The sequence below is a fragment of the Diabrotica virgifera genome, chromosome 2 (assembly GCF_917563875.1).
Source record: "Diabrotica virgifera virgifera chromosome 2, PGI_DIABVI_V3a".
In the NCBI taxonomy this organism is placed as follows: domain Eukaryota; kingdom Metazoa; phylum Arthropoda; class Insecta; order Coleoptera; family Chrysomelidae; genus Diabrotica; species Diabrotica virgifera.
In genome coordinates this window covers 61582977-61605086 of record NC_065444.1, presented here as the reverse complement: position 1 = coordinate 61605086, position 22110 = coordinate 61582977, and the positions used below count along the sequence as shown (strand labels likewise).

General features: G+C 32.6%; 1 protein-coding gene across 1 annotated transcript; it reads right to left on the bottom strand.

The window, feature by feature from the left end:
- Positions 1–3989: 3989 nt before the first annotated feature.
- On the bottom strand, positions 3990–21697 carry LOC114329300 (lysozyme). The gene is made up of 4 exons (XM_028278346.2): positions 21383–21697; positions 18739–18827; positions 17810–17873; positions 3990–4216 (listed from the first exon to the last, which is right to left on the bottom strand). The coding sequence occupies exons 1-4, from the start codon at positions 21522–21524 to the stop codon at positions 4062–4064; spliced, it is 450 nt and encodes a 149-aa protein (XP_028134147.1). The 5' UTR covers positions 21525–21697; the 3' UTR covers positions 3990–4061.
- Positions 21698–22110: the final 413 nt, after the last annotated feature.

The window sequence follows — 22110 nt, the reverse complement described above, 5'->3', positions numbered from 1 at the left end:
CTACCAGATTTAAAACGATGGGAACCTTCTCTATTAACACCTCCGAGGATTCTACAATTTGCAAGCCATAACGGATGCTGAGACTAGTCCCATTGTTTTCAATCTGGTAGGATGTGGAGTAACATTTTTGGACGTTGTCTTATGTGCTATTAGATTGAAAACTTAGTTTTTTGCTAGCAGTTGCCGCTAGGGTATCCCCGCCATTTCGTTCGTTGCAATCCGTGACTGCACGCCGGGGTTTGTCCTAGTTGGGTCAGAGAGAGCAGCATAATATGTGCCTCCTGATGAGACACTAATAAATTTCGATACCGGTAGAGGTGCTTGGTGCACTATCTAATTGAACTGGAATAATGATGCGGCTGTAGTTTCGTGTTGTAACGAAATTGAAAATAGTTATCCATTTTTAATTTACATGTTTACTCTGATTGTAGTACGAAAAGAACCAGTCTCGTTGGGACGTGAATTATAAATTGTAAAATTTTCTCATCTTTCTTCTTTCTTAGTCTCAGCATCCGTTATGGCTTGCAAATTGTAGAAGCCTCGGAGATGTTACCAGAGAAGGTACCCATTGTTTTCAATCTAGTAGGACGTAGAGTAACATTTTTGGATGTTTTTTTTTTGGCTTGGACTATAGTCATTCAGCCAGTCTCAATCAAAAGTAAATGTATTAAAGATATTGCCAATTAGTGAAACATGGTTATTATAATAATATTACAATATTTTACTTCTTATTTTACTTACTCATTACAGCTAATATACATACTATGTTAATAAATATTATAAATATATTATACTTTATGTTTATCAAGAACACATAGTGTATACATTTTACAAATAAAAATATTAATATTAATTATTTAAAATAAATGCATTCTTTTTTGTATTTTGTTTTTGTTTTCTTTGTTTTGTTTTTTTTTTGTCACTACGATAAGATGTCAACCCGGTTCAACCCCTCGGAGGTTAAAATCCTCTTAGTGATTTTTTCTCTAAATTTTTTTTTGAGTTATACTTCTTTAGGCACGAAGGTGAATTTTTACATTCCCTGGCGCATGTTCACACCGACAGTATGGTATTAGTCGCTACATCTTTTAAGTTATGTAGCGCAAATAAGGTGTGTGTGAAAAGAATATATTATTAGTGTTTTTAGTAAATATATTTATTATAATTCTTATATCTGTGGATTTGTCTTTCTCTTTATAAATATTATTGAAAATAATATAATAAATGATAGTTTTGCCTGTTTTCGATTCAGAGGGTTGCACACCACCTAGATAGGCTGTTTCTACCATTTCAGGCGTCTTCAGTAGCTTTCATTAGCGTGCACACCTCTAACAAATCTAACCTCTTCAACGCGAAAAGTCTCAGGTTTAAATTACTATGTACCATTTTAGTTTTCATTAAATTGGTGGATTCTGCATCTGAGACTCTTCAATTTATTATTGAAAATATTTATTTTCAATTACCTAATGTATCTGTCACCGTGATTGTAATTATGTCCAAGAAATGATCGACTGAATACAAAAGCGGTGGTAGCTGATCGGTAGAGCATTAGCCTAGGGATCGAGAGGTCCCCTGTTCGAATCCTGACAGTCATATCCTTTTTTTTAATTTTTGGTATTCTTTTTGTTCTTTCTAAAATTATTTTAATATTTAAATACAATACAAAAAATGTTTAAAGTAGATAGATATAGTAATTAGTTATAGGTATTTGTAAAATATATTTAAAAAAAATATATTAAAAAAAATTATTAAATTAAAAAAATCTACTATCTAAAATAATCTAATAACTAAAAAAATACAAAAAAAAATATAAAAAAAAAATAAAAAAGAATGTGTGTGTACTTTGTACGCAAGTAAGAAGTTATACTTCTATTACAATATGAAGTTAGATTATATTATAATATGTAGAAATACAACCGAGAAGTGCCTTAAAACTAACCATTCCTGCCATAGTACCGACTCATACACATTTCTTCGGATCCAAGTGCAGTTCTTTCAACAAGTTTAATACTATTTTTTCCAATGCTTCTCCTGCCAGGCCTTGTTCTTTACCTCTTTCTTGATTTTCACTAATTATTTTTAAGTTCTCATAAGCGTCAATCAATTTGACAAAGTCTTCACGAATGTTGTTATTGTGTATGTATCCCAAATTTAGAGAAAGTTGTTCCACGTGGGATACGTCAGTCGTTTCGTCAAATATTATTTGTTCAGTTATTTCTTCACCACAACAATTGTTATTAATTGATTTTGACTGCTGCTACTAATTATGTTGCTCAGGAAGATGCCGTGCATAGGTGTTATTTAAGAGTCTTATCTCCTGATGCGATTTTAAACCTTAACACTGTGGTGCTAAGGCAAAACCCGATATGTCAAAAAACGTGATTTTGCAGCAGATGAGTTCAAAAGTTCGCGGTGTTGTTGTAATAGTGTACATATCGGAAACAATTTTATTATCCACTGGTTACATGGATGCGTTTAGCCATGTAGGGTTTTGTCATCACATTCTTCATCGCTCAATGTACATATTGGCATTAAAAACGAAAAATCGATAATTTTTGACATATCGGGTTTTGCCTTAGTACCACAGCAATTCCCCTCATTCCTAGATCCAGCATCTTCGTCCAGAAGCATAAGGCCATCATCACGATGGTCATCATCACGATGGTCTCTTAGAGGAATATTTTGTAGACCTAAGAACACTATAGACCCTACTGTTGGTCGTAGTCTTTCTTTATTTTTTGTTTCTGTTTAGACCTCTGAGAGTCCAACTGGTTAATGACTGACTTTTGAGGGTTGCGATAACTTTTTAGAAAATCCAGCTCAACCTGAACGCACTCCTTGTGGTATGATGTTTTTTCATCGGTTTATATGACTCCGTCTTTGCTCATGAGTTTGACGATAGATGTTAAAGGTTTCGTGACAAGGCTTTGGGCTGTCATCCCGTTATTGTGACCATATTTTTCATTAGAAAAATGAAACGCAATATTTGTAAAACAATTCCTTTTGACTGTGCGAAAATACCAACCAACTCCTTTGTTCTAAGTGCTAGTGACCCAAGTAACGCTTCACTTCTTTTTTATTCTTTGTGTGTATAGAATATGGAAATTTATACGATTTTGATGGTTGTCAAGATCGTTCTAACAATTGGCACTCTGTAAAAGTATCAACATTTTGATTTATAAAAAACCCAAAAGTCATTCTTGAAGCTTCCCCGTTACTTCTTTTTTTCAATTCTAGTCCAAAAAACGTATTTATCCCCTGTTTTGTACATATATTTATGTGTTTGAAATTAAAAACATTTGAACTGCAAATATTTAAATTTATATTATTCTAAATTCTCGGAGGGGGCCATGGCATGGCCCCCATGGCCCCCTCCCTGGATCCGCCCTTGAATACAACTTCTTACGTGCGTACAAAGTAGACACACATTCTTTTTTATTTTTTTTTATTTATATTTCTTTGTATTTTTTTTTCGTTATTAGATTATTTTAGATAGTAGATTTTTTTAAATTAATCATTTTTTTTAATATTTTTTTGTTTCATTTTTTTATTATTTTTTTTATATTTTTTTAAACATATTTTACAAATATCTATAATTAATTACAATAATATTTTACTATCCGACAAGAAAGATACCAAACCGTCAACATTTTTGGATGTTGTTTTATGTGCTATTAGATTGAAAACTTTTTTTTTAAATGATGATATTATTACTAGAATGACAGATGGGCGATGGACAAAGAGATTATTGGACTGGAGACGAAGAAGAGACAAGAGAAGTGTCGGTCGACCACCTATACGACGGACTGGCAATTTAAAAAGGATAAATAAAAACTGGATGAGAGCGGGGCAAGATAAACGCTTTTCGAAACACGAGGAAGAGGCCTAGGTTCAACAGTGGACTTATGACGCTGGATGATGATGAGAAAAATAAAAGTAAAGGGCATTTTGCATAATTGGTGCAATGTTTTTAAATGATTAAATCCACGTGGTTTTAAAAGATCTTTATTTAATATACGCAAATTATATGATATATACATTATGTTGTTTACTAATCCCATCTATCCTGCTGTTGGAAAGCACAATGGAACTATGGTGGACGGGTATGATCTACCGTAACAGCTTTGAGTCCAGCCATCCCAATACCGGAAACCTAACTCAGCTTGGATTTTCTTAGCACATGTTGCATCCTTGGTAATTTCATCATCAAGGAAGTCTAAAATATAAAAAAAGATTGTATCTTCTTTTACAAACTACTAACTTTTTTCGAGTTGCTGACTTATTAAATTTTATGAAAAAAATTAAAATATTTTGATAAAGAAATGTACGAAGCGAAAAGTTAATTTAAATCATTAAGTGATTATTTTGTTAATGAGGAGTACAGTGTGTCAATTTTAAAACTTACAATGGGCTATATCTCACGAACTAAAGCTGATATCGAAAAATGCTTGAAACCGTTTCTAGGATAGTAAGGGGGAACTAAATTGACATGAAAGTGAACTCACCCTCATCAACCCCCTAGGGCCCACCCACCACAACCAAAAAAGTTTAAATTGCAAACCCCTACTTGTGATACATCATTGAAAAGAGTATAAAAAATTCTATCCAATGGTATAAATAATAATTATACAGGGTGAAGCAATAATTGTGAAACTTTGGCTTAAATGAAAAATTTAATAAGGTTTTTGTTGAACTACAAATTTGTTAAAAATGTTAATTAAATAAATGTTCAAAGTGACTTCCGTAGTTTTGTAAACAATAATACAGCCTATTTTCAAATTCGGCACGAACTTTGGCAAATATTGTTCTTGTAATAGAGCGACATGCTTGCGTAATTCTTTCTCGCAATTCCTCAAGTGACGCAGGTTGAGTTTTATAAACAACTGACTTGAGGTAACCCCATAGAAAAAAGTCAGGTGGTGGTAAGTCTGGTGATCTCGGTGGCCACTCAATAGGACCTCTCCTTCCAATCCATTTGTTCGGATGATTAGTATCTAACCAGTATCTAACTGGAGCTGCATAGTGAGGAGGTGCTCCATCTTGTTGGAAGTGCAGCAAATCTTCGTCTAGGGTTAGGTTGCCTTGGTCGTCCCTTTGGTTCTCTAATTCATGTACAATTAAAGGTTCGATGGTGTTTTCCAGCATATCGAGATACTTAAATTGCCTGGTATGAACAAGGGGCCAATAGGGAACTTGCATAAAATTTAAAATTGGAAAAAAATGTTATAAATCATGAATCAATGATAAAAAAAGTTTTGTTTGTCTTTCGTTTTTCCCCTAAAGACGATTAAAAATTCAAATTATTCCAGCCAGCAAAAAACGCGTCGTGACGTCATATGGTTTTGCATTTACCTTTTACACCAAAAAGTAAACAAAATTAATTAGACATTATAAACGTCAGTAAAAAAGTTATGTGACGTTGAAAGTGTTTTTGTTCGTTTGAACTATTCATAGAAAATTTTTACTTTTACAAAATGGTTTTATTTTCAATAGTAATCCTTCTTTCCTTTCCTTCAAAAACTGTATCAAACTCCAATCTCAACAAACTGGTATATATTATTACAACGACATACGATAAATGTCGTTAGAATATAAATATTTTTCCTTTATTACCCTACTACGAGCTGGCCAAATACCCAAGTAGATGGAGGCCAATAAACTAAAGAAGGAAAAGAAGAATATACCTAAATATAACGCTGTGTCTAGGTACATCCTAACGTGTACGCAAATAAAAGTTAGTGTCAGAGTGTTGGAATTTGTTTAATTGCGTTGTGTTTATACTTTAATTTACATATTGATTAGTAAAGAGATTTCTTATTTTTTATTTGTTTAGTGTTTGTTTTTAAATTAACTATGCAGTGTGGACAATTATTTAGTTGTTTTAATGAGTTTAACAACATTTTAAAACAGTATGAAAAAGTTAGAGACTATAAATTAATATATATTTTTTAGTTATAAGTGAAATACAGTATTTAGTATTACAATATAGTACAATATGTTACAATTTAGTATATACAATATTTAGTATTACCGTCCAAAATTAATATAAGGTCGTTGTCAAAATACAAAATATTATTAAATTAAACAAAAATGTTCTTGCTTAGTAAAAATTTTTTTCTAATAATTTATTTAATCTGACTAATTTTTGTATTTTGACAATGACATCCGATTTGGACGTCGAAACGTTAATAAAATCTTTTTTTTTTTTAGTTAAATTGTGGCTCATTTCCCATTTAGAATACATAGTTGATTATAATAATTAACTTACGTATAAAAATTATTTTAGCAATATTTTGTATGTGTCATGTCAACTAAATACATATATTTATTTTGCTAACCTAAATATATACTTTTATTATATATGTTACAGTTCAAGTTGATTCTCAGTTAGAGTTGACTCCAACTAGTTGGAGTCAACTCCAACTGAAACGAGCAGTAAAAGTTGATTTTAAAAATTTAAATCAACTTTGACTAGTTGGAGTTGACTCTTCAAAGAAATACATCCGTATAACAATCCTTATAACAAATACACAGGGTGTCACGCGGTACCGCGGTCGAAAAATTGTTTAACCAATTTTTGGTAACCAAATTCACAAAAATAATTTTTATCTACTCTATCTCATATTATGTAAAGCAGCGGTTCTCAATCTGTGGTACATGTACCACTAGTGGTACATATCATTATTTGCGGTGGTACAGAAAACACACAAAAACTTAAAATAGTAGTACATAGTAAGTCTTGATTATACAATCTAAAAATATAGAAATATAATAAAAGAAACTTTAGATGGTACATGACTCAAAAAGATTGAGAACCGCTGATGTAAAGGTTTTATTGTGTGAAAATTGTAAATATAGATAGCAGTACATGAAGAGTTTAAAGTGTGTCTGAAGTAACAATGTATTTTAAATGAGTTTTACTTTTTCGCACTGTTTTTTAGCACACTTTCATATAATTAAACATCCTTAACTTTCGCCTTCGGGAGGAAATCAGACACGCCCTTGCAACGGCAACTGAAATGCTCACAAAACAGCGACCACGGAAGCAAAGATGGATGAGAGAGGAAATATTGGATTTAATGGATGACAGAAGAAAATGCAAACAGCACAAAGCAATGTACAAAGCATTAAATAGAACCATTAAACAAATAATAAAAATTGCAAAAGAAAAATGGATAGCAGAACAATGTGAAGAAATCGAAAACTTATATAAAAAACATGATGACTTCCATCTGTATAAGAAACTCAAGGAATTCACAGGCACGACATACTAACAAGGACCAAATAATCTAATCAACGCAGAAGGCAAACTGATTTCAAGCCCTGAAGAACAAATAAACATGTGGGAAGACTATATAAAGGAACTCTTCTATGACATCAGGGAACCTCCTACATTAAATACCGAAAACGACGAAGGTCTTCCAATACTGAAGTCCGAACTGGAATGTGCTCTACGTCAACTAAAAAACAACAAATCTGTAGGAAAAGATGAAATACCAGCTGAGCTATTGAAGTTAATCAACGAGGAAAACTTAGACCTTCTTCTTGGACTATTTAATAATGTTTACAATACAGGGACTATCCCTAAAATATGGTCATATCAGTCTTCATACCACTGCCTAAAAAGAAGAACGCCAAATTATTCCAGGACTTCCGCCTTATAAGTCTATTAAATAACATTCTGAAGCTTTTCTTGCGTATCATACAGAACAGAATATATTATAAAAAATTTGATGAGGTCACCGGTCAAGAACAATTTGGCTTCAGGAAAGGTATGGGGACACGAGAAGCAATATTCTGTCTTCAAACTCTGGCACAAAGATACAAAGATCATCAAGCAGACCTTTTTATCTGTTTCATAGATTTTGAGAAAGTGTTCGATAGGGTGAAGCACAAGACCTTGATAGAAAGATTGAACGACATCTGAGTCGACAAAAGAGATTCTAAAATTATAGAGGCTATTTATTGGAATCAGACAGCAATCATAAAGACCAATGGTAATACGTCAAGGCCAATTGAAATACAACGAGGTGTTAGACAGGGTTGTGTACTATCACCCATACTCTTAACGTCTACTCTGAGGTAATATTTGCGAACTCTTTATCGCACCCTTCAGAAGGAATCAGGATAAACGGTCAGAGAGTAAATAACATCCGCTATGCAGATGACACAGTATTAATGACTGATTCGGACCATAGTCTGCAGATACTGTTGGATAGGATTACTGAGAGTTGTGAAAAAATGGGGATGAAGATCAATACTGCGAAAACCAAAGTTATAAGAATATCAAGGAACAAAAATTTACCTCTTCCAATAAATATGTGAAACACCAACAGCTTGAATACGTAAGCCAGTACAAATATCTTGGTTGCTGGTTCAACAATCAACTTGATTAAAAACAAGAAGTCAAGAGCCAGAATAGAGGTAGCCCGACAGGGGTTTATCAAAATGAAAAGCTTATTTTGTAACAGTAGCATTAATATCAGCCTTAGATGTCGTTTTCTGCATTGCTATGAGTGGTCAATACTTTTGTATGGAACGGAGGCCTGGACACAACACAACACTGATGAACAAGTTGGACGCCTTTCAACTCTGGCTTTATAGAAGAGACTTGAAAATACCTTGGACAACCCACACCACCAACGAATATGTTCTGAGGAGAATAGGTACAGATAGGGAGCTGCTAAAAATCATTAAAGTCAGAAAAGTTAGCTACCTGGGACACATAATGAGAAACGCAAAGTACCGCCTCGCGCAACTGATCATCCAGGGTAAGATTGAAGGAAAACGGGGTCCCGGTAGGCGCCAGATTTCATGGCTTAAAAATATCAGAGACTGGACCGGCCTTGATTCAACATCTTTGTTTAGAGCCGCATTGGACAGAGACAGATTTGCCAGTGTAGTCGCTAACCTCCACTAAAGGAGAAAGCACCACAAGAAGAAGAACTTTCGCCTTGTCATGGTGATGACATGTGAGCAATAAATTACAAAAAAAGTTTTGATAGTTTTGTGGTTTGACAGTAGTTTGAATTTTTAAATGTCAAAATGGTGCAATGGTGCATCTCACTCGCACTCACATTGATAGCTGCGTCAATAAGCTCCTAGCGCTCATTCTTAACCTTTAACTACCCGCGCATCAAGTTATAACATAACTACACGCGTGGCGTACTTTATACGCCACAAGAAAATACACTTAAAAACAGCGGATTTGTTTTTTTTTGAAAAAATACACTTAGTTGTTTGTTATAAACCTTATTCGGCATCAGTGAATACTTGGAGTTCCTTCTCAGTAAGCCAATTGGGATTTATAACTGGAATCATGGAATAACTGGATTCCATGATAAATAAAATTACTTATAAAAAATTTTTTGAAATGTGATTTTTTACAGGAGAAAAAGTATTGTTTATAAAGAAAAATATATTTTGTGCCATAATGACTAAAAAACAATTGAAATATTTACTCATATTACGACTTATATCAATATAATGGTGGCGTATATTGTCCACCACCGGAAACAACAAATAATAAAATGTAAATTACGATCTTTCCAGAACGCCGATTATAACGAAACTAAAACCAAATTGTAAAGCACATTCCAGTGATAGGTTAGAGAGATAAACAAGGTCAAAAATTAAATTTTTAAATATATTTGCAGTAGAATCCTTATATTTGGCGTACAAAATACGCCAGCGCGTGTAATTAAAGGTTAATAATTAAAAATAACCGCTTAGTAATAAAATAATAACAAAAATTTCTTCAGTATCTTGTAGGGGGGTCGTTAAAATTTTATTTGGTGACTTTTGGACTTTCATAATAATAATTTTTAACTGAGTTATTAAGCCTTGAAAATGGTCATTTTCGTATTTTGCAAATTTTAAATCGCGTATAACTCGAGAACAATAAATTTTACAGAAAAATCACAAAAGACCTCTTTTGCTCCGAATGACCCAAATGATGTAAAGAAAATTGTCCTAAATGATTTTTTTTGTGAGTTTGTTTAAAAAAATTGTTTAAACAATTTTTCGACCACAGTACCATCTGACACCCTGTGGATTCGTTATAAGGACCTCTTTTTGAGTAAGTTTGCGCAAAAAAATCGAACTGGAATAATTTACCTAACGGGGGTGACGATACAGCCTAGACTAATTTGAATATATTCAGTAACATTTAATTTCTAGAATCGGTTGTTTGTGTGAATCAGAATTAACTTTTACTAAATGGCATTGGGAAGAGTATACTTTTCCTAGTTGGAGTCTACTTTTACTAGTAAATGTTGAATATAAATCTTCATTTTATATTTATAATCAACTTTTTCTGAAACCAGCCGTTAGAGTTGACTCCAACTAGTTGGAGTCAACTCCAACTGGATAATCAACTTGAACTGTAACATATACATTGATTTATTACAATTAAGTTTGAAACATCTGAATAGTTCTGCTTACCTTCCCTTAACAAATATTTTTCTATCAAACAAACACTAAACATATCAAAATAGCATGTATTTACCAAAATGTACAGTCACTGCGTACGTTAAATAATGACGTCACTGGCTTGATGAAGTTTAATTCGCGTGTATGTACCTAACTTTTTATTTGCGTACACGTTAGCGTTTACCTAGACACAGCGAAATATAACCATAATAATAACTAATGTAAAACTAGGTGAGGTCACGGGCCGTTCGAACTACTTTAAAATACCGAAGACTTTAAATTTGTACTTCTAAGTTATTATGAGGTTTTGAAGCGTGAAATTTTGGAAATCTCATTTTTATATAAAACTGAACATTATTATGTAATAAAAAAATGTGCAAGTTCCCTATTATAGCATCGCCTAATATTCCTGCCCAAACATTCAATTTTTCAGGATATTGAGTGTGACCTTCTCTGAATCGATGCGGGTTCGCATCACTCCAGTACCGACAGTTTTGTTTATTTACATTACCATTCAGCATAAAAGTACATTCTTCAGTGAAACAAATATTTTTTAACAATCTCGGTTTAACGCGAGTTCTTTCAGTCATGAGTTCACAAAACTCAATTCGTCGGTCTGGATCATCATCGCCTAGTTCTTGAAGAATTTGTGTTTTGTACGGGTGACATTTATTATGTAATTTCAACACCTTTCTAACCGACTCACGTGAAAGCCCTGTCATTGCAGATACTTGACGTGTTGATTAGGGTGGGTCACTTTTGTATGGAAAAAAATAAAATTGTCCAATAAGTTTTGTAATAGTAAAAAAAACGTGACCCACATCCATTCATGAAACACAATGAAAAAAGAATTTTTCTAGTTTAACCCCTTCTACCCGCGCATTGAGTTTAAAAAACTGAAATTTTTGTTTTTTTGTGAATTGTTTGAAAATCGATTTATCGTGGCTCATAGGAATAACAACAACGTAAACTAATAAAATAAAGTGCTTTTGGACTAAATTTTATTATAAAGAAAGAAAAATAAACAAATAATATGACAAAATAAAAATAAAATTTCTTCAAATCACGTTAAAATATTTCTTACTTTCGAACTTAGGCATAAGCTTTCGTGAAATAATTTTATTCTTAATTAAAGCTTCTCTTGCTGTTTTGTGGCAAAGCTGCATAGATGCCTCTGTTACTGTTTTTACAGCCCGCTCCACAGCTTGAGTATGACATGGTAGCCTCAGAAAAAGGACTTCATCATCACCAACTGACTCAACTAGGGAATGAAGAGTCTCATCCAGAACATTGATCAATATAGGTGGTTGCGAGTAAGATTGCTGCCAGTCTATCAAATCGATGTAAGACGAAGCGTTTAAATCTATCTTAGGCACTTCAAAGACTCGAAGCTGAAGGGATTCAGATGGTTTCCTTGCCTTTATAATGCGTCTAGCGGCAAGTTCTCTCACATGTTTTTGTTCGTCAGATAACATAGATAAGAGCAAGTTCTCTGGGTGCGCAAAGTAAGCATTTCGCTTTATTACAGGATCAACGACACTCTTCAATTCTTGCGGAAGATATCGAGAATAAAATACCAACTTCCAAAAGTGCCTTGCTCCATCTTTACATGTCGGATTTAATTTGATTTCGAACCAAATAGGAGCATATACTTTAATTACAAAAGTAGCGAGTTGTTTGAGTTCGTTTGTAGGTATCTCAGTGGAAACATATAAGCGCAAAATCCTGTTGGCCTTTGTTAGCCACCTGGCATGCGACATTTTTCCCGGAGAGCGATTAGACAAATCAGAAGGGCACTTACCACTTATGACGGCAGATGTGATATGATAAAGGTAACGTTGATCAGAACTGAGGTCTTTTATATTTGAAATGTTTGGTAACATACCTTCTATATTTTCAAACACGACAACAGAGCGCTTCTCGCAATCATCTAATAACTTTCCGATAGCACCTGAATAAGTATTAGGTCCTGTTGTGGTGCCATCAAGTATTGCAAATAAATGTCTTAAGGGCAGTTCATTTAAGTGTAAAAGGCATATGATCCATTGAAGTGGTCGGTGTAAACGCTTTTCTAAGAGCCGTATGACTCCGCCGTATTTGCCCGTATTAGTTACCGTCCCATCACAACCTATGGCAAGAGTATCCTCTAGAGACATATTCAGTTGACCTGTTACTGTTTGAAAGATAGCAGACTCCAATCATTTTGCAGTTCCATGGCTTGGAACGGCATATCCGACAAAAACTGATCCTGGTTCTTTAATTATTGAAATATGTTCTTCCACAGATGTTGAGCGGTATTTTTCCCCCTTTCATAACAATTTTCAGGGTCTTATCTTTTCGTCCATCAAAAAATAAGGCAGGAATAGTATCTAGTTGGCTTTGAGATAAGGTTTCTTTTCGTAATTTTTGTCTCGCTCGTCGCAATTTCGACTTATCGATTACTTCGTTGTTGATTTTCACATTTTGCAAAACAGCAGAAGCGACAGCAGCAGCTGCTCTATCGGATATCCCGTATCGGTCACAGATAGTTGATAAATTCTTGAGAGATGTTATTTCACGTTTTTTTGATGCTGGTTTTGATGAACTTGAGGGCAAAGTTTGTTCTTCATCGCTACTTTCAGACGTTATTGTAGTATTAGGATTTTCGTGAGAACTTGAGGGCAAAGTTTGTTCTTCATCGCTACTTCCAGGCGTTATTGAGGTATTAGGATTTTCGTGAGAAGGGCATGGTTCACAAACGCTAGAATCGTAATAGGATTTAAGCTTAATTTTTCTATCACTCAGTTTTCTTTTCCTCTTACTTGTCAATAAATCAACAGTTCCCATAATCATTTTTCTCTCTGTTCTCTGATCTATTAAAAAAGCTCGTTCTTCCTTAGGAATCTTTTGGTCTTTGGAACATTTGCATAACTCTAAATCTTTACACTTACATGAACTCAAATCAAACAGTTTTTCCGAATTTCTATGAAAATCTTGAATTTTTTCTTCTGATAAACGCTTCAAAGATTTTATTAAATTTTTACACTACGCGTGGTAACTTTTTATCAATTGTATCACACGATTATGAGACACAGTAGGAATAGATGATTTTCTCCATAAATATTCAACTTTAGATGACACTATTTCAGATACTTCATTAATGGATGGCTCTTTTTTTGAATTGTTCTCAAGTTTAAGCTGATGTCTTACTAAATTGTAATATTTTATAACTTGTTTGTAAATGGGTGGTTGATTTTCGTTAATTTCTTTCGGAGCACCAAATATGGGACAACTTGTGGATTTTCGGGTATTATTTAAAATCTCCATGATGCACAAAGTCACAAAGCTAACAAGAACTACTTAAAATCGCGAAAACATTAGATAAATGCGCCCGACCTTTCGCCCGGAACTCATTAGGTGCACTGAGGCAAAGACGCGTGATCGACAGTTTACGCCCTCTTTCCCCACTCCTTCCTCCGCAGTATGCGCACGATTATTCTCATATTTTGGATTGATTATTATTTGTATTACGTGTATCTCTGAATATAAGAATGTAATATCATTTTATGCCATGTAATTTATACAATAAACTCTGATAAAATAAATGTAATTTTAACAATTTTTCCGAATTTTCAAACGTCATGCGCGGGTAATTAATGTTAATATAAATAAAAAATAAATATGCACGTTTTTAAGTCTCTACCCAGGTCATGTTTTCCGCACTATTACAAATCGAAATTCGCAAAACAATATTTTCGACCCACCCTAGTGTTGATGCAGTAGGCTCTATTGCAAAATTTCCAAGGACCTCAATTTGGGATGCTTCATTCAGTAATCTTGGGGCATCCCTTTTTTTATTTTGTCCGGATGCCTTTCATTAAATATTTGAGCTGTTCGTAAATAACACTGGTTCTGGGACGCAAATATGAAAATAATCTCCACGCGTTCAGGTATACTGTAAGTAAACCATCGTGACAACTACAGCTTAATGACAGTACCGATCGTACAAATGATGAAAACTAATGACATTTAAAGGTCTCAAATAAAACAAAAATTATTATATCTTACAGAAACCAAAAAACAAATGTTTTTAGCTTGTTTTGCAAAAACGGCAAATTAAGTTTTTCTATGGATGCTATGCAATGTGCAACTTCTCTCACTACTTACATGGATTCAAAACGAACAATTTCTCAGGCAGTGAGAAAAGTCGGCCATTGCAGTGAGAAATATTTTTTCTCACGGGTTCACCGCCGGTTTACATACATAGGATCGCCATTTCCATGGTAACATGCCCAATATAAACACAATTATTTTTGTCAAATAAAATGGGTTCAAACTTGTCAAAAACTTATCAAAAATTACCTTTTAAGACTACTCAACTGTGAATTATAATTTTAAATAAATAAAGTATATAAATATTAAGAATATTAAATATCTATGTGTATACAGGGTGTCCAGAAACTCTACCGACAAACGAAGATAGGATATTCCTCAGATAAATTTAAGACATTTTAACCCAATTCTTCTAGTCCGAAAGTGCTTCCTAAGGGAGCTAGAGCTCTTTGAAGATGGCGTCTTGTAATTAGTTTTTCTTAAATAACTCCAGAACGCGTTTATTTAGAAAAATGAAAATTGGTACGCATATTTCTCTTCTAGAGATAAATCGACTACATTTATTGTGAATTTCTAGTACCGGTCATAGGCGTCCGTTTTGGGTAAGGCAACGGTTATTTTATCGCATAACTTTTATGTCTTTAACTTTTAAGCATTTTTGACACTGGGTTATTAAATTATAAGGTATTCTAGTACTAAAAGATACTCTTGCTTTAATTCAGTAGAACACACCGTTTTCTAGAAAAATCGATTTGAAAATTTTTCGTTTATTGAATTTCCAAAAAAAAAATTCAAAAAAAAACCATTTAGAAAAACGAAAACTGGTACGTTTATTTATATTCCAGAGACGAATCGATTTCATTAAGTGCGAATTTCTAGTACCGGTCATATGCGTCCGTTTTGGGTAGGTGAAGAGTTATTTTATCGCATAACTTTTTTGTCTTTAATTTTTAAGAATTTTTGATTTTAGATTATTAAATTGTGAGATATTTTAGTACTAAAAGTTACTCTTGCTATAAGCTGGTAAAAAACACCGCTTTTTTTGAAAAAAATTTTCAATTTTTTTTCAAATTCAAAAAACTAAAAATTTTCAAATCGATATTTCTAGAAAACGGTGTATCCTATCGACTTAAATCAAGAGTACCTTTTAGTACTAGAATATCTCACAATATAATAATCCAGCATCAAAAATGCAAAAATGCTTAGAAGTTAAACACAAAAAAATTATGCGATAAAATAAGCGTTGCCTTACCCAAAACGGACGCCTATGACCGGTACTAGAAATTCACAATGGATGAAATCGATTTATCTCTGGAAGATAAATATGTGTACCAATTTTTGTTTTTCTAAATAGAAGCGTTCTGGAGGTATTTAAGAAAAACTAATTACAAGATACCATCTTCAAAGAGCTCTAGCTCCCTTAGGAAGCATTTTCGGACTAGATGAATTGGGGTAAAATGTCTTAAAATTATATGAGGAATCTCCTATCTTCATTTGTCGGTAGAGTTTCTGGACACCCTGTATATGTATTTTATTTCAATTAAGGCATATAATATACCTAAAAGCACCAAAATTATTTAATTTTGAAATTTGAACTCTTGACAAAAACGCATCCATAGAAAAAGTACAGTGTACAACACGAGAGAAAATGACATATTTCTCTCTCGCTTGATTTACGGCACTCGACTCGTGCCTCGCCTCGTGCCAACAAACTTCTGCGCTCGTGAGAAATATGTCTTTTTTCTCTCTTGTTGTACAATATACTATTTTATACAAAAAAATGTACCGACGGATATTTATCATTCACAATAATAGTCCAGGAGATAGCATTACAAGTATAAAAGTCATAGAAAGCCGGCTGATATTAACACCCTGCATAATTATTATTTATACCACTGGATAGCATTTTTTATAGTCTTTTAAATGATGTATCACAAGTAGGGGTTTGCAGTTTAAAATTTTTTGGTTGTGGTAGGTGGGGCCTAGGGGGATAATAGGGGTGAGTTCTCTTTCATGTCATTTTAGTTCCCCCGTACTTTCCTAGAAACGGTTTTAAGCATTTTTTGATATCAGCTTTTGTTCGTGAGATATAGCCCATTGTAAGTTTTAAAATTGACACACTGTATGTAAAAAATCGTAATAAAAATAAACTTTTAAAACATAAATATGCGGAACATAAATATTTTTTTATTGGTTATAAACGGATAGATTACAGAAACGCTGGCATTTAAGATTGAGGGGATGGGCGCAAAATTTTTTACTAATGCTATTCAAATGCATTCATTTTTTTCTAATCCTGAGAAAACTAATAAGTATTTTTGAAAAATTAAACGTAGAATAAAAGATTACATTATTACCCCTGATAACTTCTATAATGTTTATTTTAATACGTTACAGGGGTGAGAAAGTAGAGAAAATTAAGTGTGATTTTTAATTGCAAATATGTCATTCAAAAGAAATTTTTTGTTTATTCTAAGGGACTTTCGGCTCTCGGTAATAATGTAATCTTTCATTATGCGTTTAAATTTTTTTTAAATATCTATTAGTTTTTCCAGGATTCGAAAAAAAATAAACACCATATTCATGGTGATATTTTCCAATACGAACATTCGCTATCTTTGTCATACAACGCACTCAGTCGAACATAACGTGCAGACAAGACAGTGACAATTCTAAATATTTGACACGGCTTCAGGAATATTTTGAGTTGTTTATTAAATAATATTGATAGTGTATTTGATAAATAATTGTTTTAAGACATGAAATTAATAAAAAGTTATTTATTCTTTATTATTTATGGAAGATCCAAGTAGAGAATACACCAGGATATATTCTGTGATCTAAATATTTTGTTGTTAAAGATGTTCAAAATTTATATAAGCGTTCCATAGTAAACATATATTATTCAAAAAATCACTTTATCACTTTTCCTTTTTTCCCGATTAAGTATTAATTTTAATTGTATAGTATAAATTATTGTAATCACTGAATACATAGTTAGTGAAAAAATAATCCTATAATTTAAGCGACTAGACAAGTAACGGTTATCCAAGAACATTCAAAAACTGAACGAAAATCTCTATAATGCTAATGACAATGTTATTGTCAACTACTAATGTTTACATCTGCAGTTTCCATACCAGTCATAATTTTACTACACGTAATTTGCCGTGTAAAGAAAGAAAATGTAGTGGTAGCTCCGTAAAATATTTGCGCCTACAGTCTTAATAGAAACTTAAAATATACTGAATACGCAAATCAAAATATTGTTTAAACAAAACTTTACCTTCGCATTTAGCATTACATTTTCCTCCAGCTTTTCCAAATGTACACCAGTCCTTACTATTTATCTACAAATGAAATGTTGGTATTACTTTTATCTATTGTATTATTTTATTTAATTTTGAGATTTAATAATAGTTTATAGTTTTAAGAGCTTTAGGTAGTAAGTCTTTATTTTAATAGTTTAAGAAAATAGGAGATTTTAAGAAAAAAACATTTTTAGGTAGCTTGATACATAAACATGCTATAAAGCATAGTAGACCAAGAAAGGATATGGGCTAATTCAGAGATCTTCTTCGAATAAATATTATTTGAAACCAAACAATGAATCCGTCTGAGGGAAGACTTTCTCACACTATAAGAAAAATTGGAGACGTTAGGTCTCCAGAAGACGGTTTGAGAGGATTAGAAAGCTGTCCTACACGTGAAATACCAGAAGATGATATAAACTATGTTATGCATCATAACCAGTCATTTCTTTATACCAAAGGCGTTACACGAGGAAATATATCCCTCATAGGGATATAAAAATATATATATAGAAAAATATAGAAAAATGTATGCAATATGTCTTGAATAATGCTCTAAAAATCAGAGAAGCCCAGTTAAAGAATACTTTGATAGATCCTATACATTCAATAACAAATTCAAGAGGCATGTGGAAAGAATGGAAGAAAGCGAAATACCAAACAAGTTGAGCAAACAGTTGTCAGTCGAAAAAAAAACAAGAGTAAGACCGAAGCTGACGTGCATAGAGCAAATAGAAAATTATATACCTACTTAATGATATATACTAATTTGAAAAAAAAAGTTCGAATCAGATCAGAATGGAGAAGAATCCTGGAATCGGCCAAAATCCAACACCACTTTCGGCAATTTTTATTTTAGACGTAAAAAAATCGTTTCTATTTTAGTAGAATAAATACTGCCTACTTGAAATAATCCTAATGCTTTCCCTCCATTAGCTTTAGCTTTCTGTTTCGATGTATCTCTACCACTTTCACTTTCTACCATGCAAACCCCTAAAAAGAAAATATTTTATTAATATTAAAAGAAATAAATTTTAATGTTGAGAAAATTGATTTTAATTTAGCTTAACGCCTCGACAACTAAAGCCATCGGCATGGCAGGTACAGTTGATTTTGCAGTCTGATACCTAGTGTAGTGTTTGAGTTAAATAAATGTCGTTTTACTTTGAAAAGTCGACTTCATTGTCTTTACAAAGAGACGCCAATTGTATCCTGACGTCTGCGGTCCCTCAGGTTAGTATCGATCCCACAATGATAGAAACTATTTTCACTTATTAATTTTTAATAAATGAAAATTTTCCTACCCCTGATGAGATTCGAACTCACGAACCCTGAATCCAAAGGTAGGCTCTCTTACCACTGAGCCACAAAGGAGGAAAATTGATTTATTATTTTTCAAAATATACTGATTTGCATATTATTTCCCGGTCTCCGAGTAACGATCTTCCTGTAAGGCTAGAAATTTGTATAGTGATAATTCATAGCACACCAAGGCTAAAAACCATGACCTGGCTGGCATTAGCCCTGCACGTGTATCTACCAGGTGAATCGAAAAGTGCCTAGTTTAGGGGTAAAATAAACTTTCTCCTGTAAAGTTTAAATTTAAGTATGTGTTTGAGTAAGTCATTTATAAGAAATGTGTACAATGACAGGCGATTCTGAACAGCATACGACCTTGCCAGGCGAAGGGAAAGATTAAGGTTTTTTCCTAAAATTATTTTTTTTGCATCGAACAAAGTTTTTTTTAGGTTTTCTAAACCATTCGAAACAGAAAAGGTCTTTAGTGACTTTTCTCTCAATAGTTTTCGACATATAAGCGATTAAAAATTTAAAAATTGCGAAATCGGCCATTTTTAAGCCTGAATCGGATATTTAACTGAAAATTTCAATGTTGCTCAGGTAGGTAGATATTCTTTAAACATCGATTGATGAAATCCCAAAGAGTTTTTTGCAGTACAATATCGAAAACCCCTTTGTTTTTTAATTGCTAATCAAGCGGGCACGACACTTTAGTATAAATGAGAACGTTTGAGTTTGCATAAATTTATTATCCCAAGAATGGGCGAATTTGAAGAAAAATTCTCAAACTGGTCGACTTTTATTTTAAAATTAGGACTTTTTGGCATATATATAATACTAGTGACGTCATCCATCTGGGCGTGATGACGTAATCGATGATTTTTTTAAATGAGAGTAGGGTTTGTGTGATAGCTCATTTGAAAGGTTATTTCATTCTATATTCAGTAATATAAACATTAATATCATTATTTTTATACAGGGTGTACAAAAATTTTTTTTTATTAAATTAATTTACACAATACGAAGAAAAATTTTTTGCACGCCCTGTATAAATAATTATGTTAACGTTTATATTACTGAATAGAGAATTAAATAACCTTTCAACTATCACACGACCCCTACTCCCATTCAAAAAAATCATCGATTATGTCATCACGCCCAGATGGATGACGTCACTAGTATTATATATATACCAACAAAAAGTCCTAATTTAAAAATAAAAATCGACCTGTCTGAGGATTTCTCTTCAAATTTTCCCATTCTCGAGATAATGAATTTATGCAAACTCAAACGTCCTCACACTGCAGTGTCGCGCTCGCTTGATTAGCAATTAAAAAACAAATGGGTTTTCGATATTGTATTGCAAAAAAACTCTTCGGGATTTCATCAATCGATGTTTAGAATATCTACCTACCTTGACAACATTGAAATTTTCTGTTAAAAATGGCCGATTTCGCAATTTTTAAATTTTTAATAGCTTTATATGTCAAATATTAAAGCTTATATGTCCAAAACTATTAATCTGAGAGAAAAGTCACTAAAGATCTTTTCTGTTTGGAATGATTCAAAAAACCTAAAAAAACTTTGTTCGATGCAAAAAAAATAATTTTAGGAAAAGACCCTAATCTTTCCCCTAGATAAGGGAAAAATTTAAAAAATTAAAAGAAATAGTTACTAAAAATAAAATGATAACATTAAACGTAGAAAATATTGGGGAAAGTAATTGAGGAAAGAGTGGGGATCACTGATTCAGTATTACAGAATACTGGACCAATAGATGAGGATGCATGTAGAATAATTAGGGTGTACCTAATGGATAAAGTGGAGGAAGCAAGTGGTGTGTTGAATGGCAGAAATATTACAATGAATCTAAGGGAAAAAATATATAAAACCAATACAAGACCAGCTATGATGTACGGAACTGAACTGAATGTTGGGCAGTTAAAAGAAAGGAAGAAAAACGAATAAAGGTTGCGGAATTGAGTTGAACAAAAAATGATAGAATTATTATTTAGTAGGTATTTTAGGGAAGATTACTTGTAACTGTTATTATTAATTAATAATTACTATTTTTTAAATTACTTACTCTTTTCATCATATTTCAGTGGTACACTAAGTCATAAGCTTCGTTATACTTAACACAGCTCTGTAATACTAAATGTGTAGATTTTTATATGCTGTTACCTGTATTTTGTGATATTTATGTGGTTCTTTACAAAAGTGAATAGAAAAGTTTAATGTGAACTTACAGTTTCCAACCATTGACCGATCGAATCCGATCTTAACCAAATCTTGTGCCAGTCCACATTTGGTATACACTTTGGCATCTACTTGGTAAACAACATTATTAAACAGGAAACAACGAAGCAGAACAACTAAAATCATTTTCATATTAACAACGATTTTATTCGACTATTACACTCTTACGGAAGATATAGTTATTTTAAATGTTTTGAGACAAGATAATACAAGAGAATATCAATTTGGAAATTACAGACCTTGACATTACTGAACTTAATATAAATACTTTAATAAAACCGTACCAATTCCGAGTACTGTAATCCAACATATTGAAACTAATATCTTATTCGTAAATACAAATTAATTTAATACATATTATACTTACAAGGGTATTCTATAAATACCCACATATAATAAATACCCACAATAACATATTTATGCATTGTAAATTAAATTTTATTTTGCTTTCTTAGAATGTTTTATATTGTAATGAATAAAATTATGCCAATTTACAAAACTTATTCTCTTCATATTTAAATATTTTAAATTTTGTATATTTCCATGAAATAGCCCACATTCAGTCTATATGGCCCTCTATTCCTAGTAGGGATATGTAGGGATTCAACAGCTCATCGGGCCTGGAGTGTCTCTGTTTTTAGTCTTTTCCTCCCAGTCCGGCATCCTTAGTTTTCTTACATGCATCGCATCGGTTTTAACCTCTTTTAACCACTTCTTT

What these genes read in the sequence shown, in the direction of transcription:
- LOC114329300 (XM_028278346.2), bottom strand. Translation starts at nt 21,524, where the DNA reads ATGAAAATGATTTTAGTTGTTCTGCTTCGTTGTTTCCTGTTTAATAAT. An exon ending in TCGGTCAATGGTTGGAAACT is followed by an intron (nt 18,828 to 21,382) that starts GTAAGTTCACAT and finishes TTTTCTTTTTAG; the next exon opens with GGGTTTGCATGGTAGAAAGT. An exon ending in AAGCATTAGGATTATTTCAA is followed by an intron (nt 17,874 to 18,738) that starts GTAGGCAGTATT and finishes TTTCATTTGTAG; the next exon opens with ATAAATAGTAAGGACTGGTG.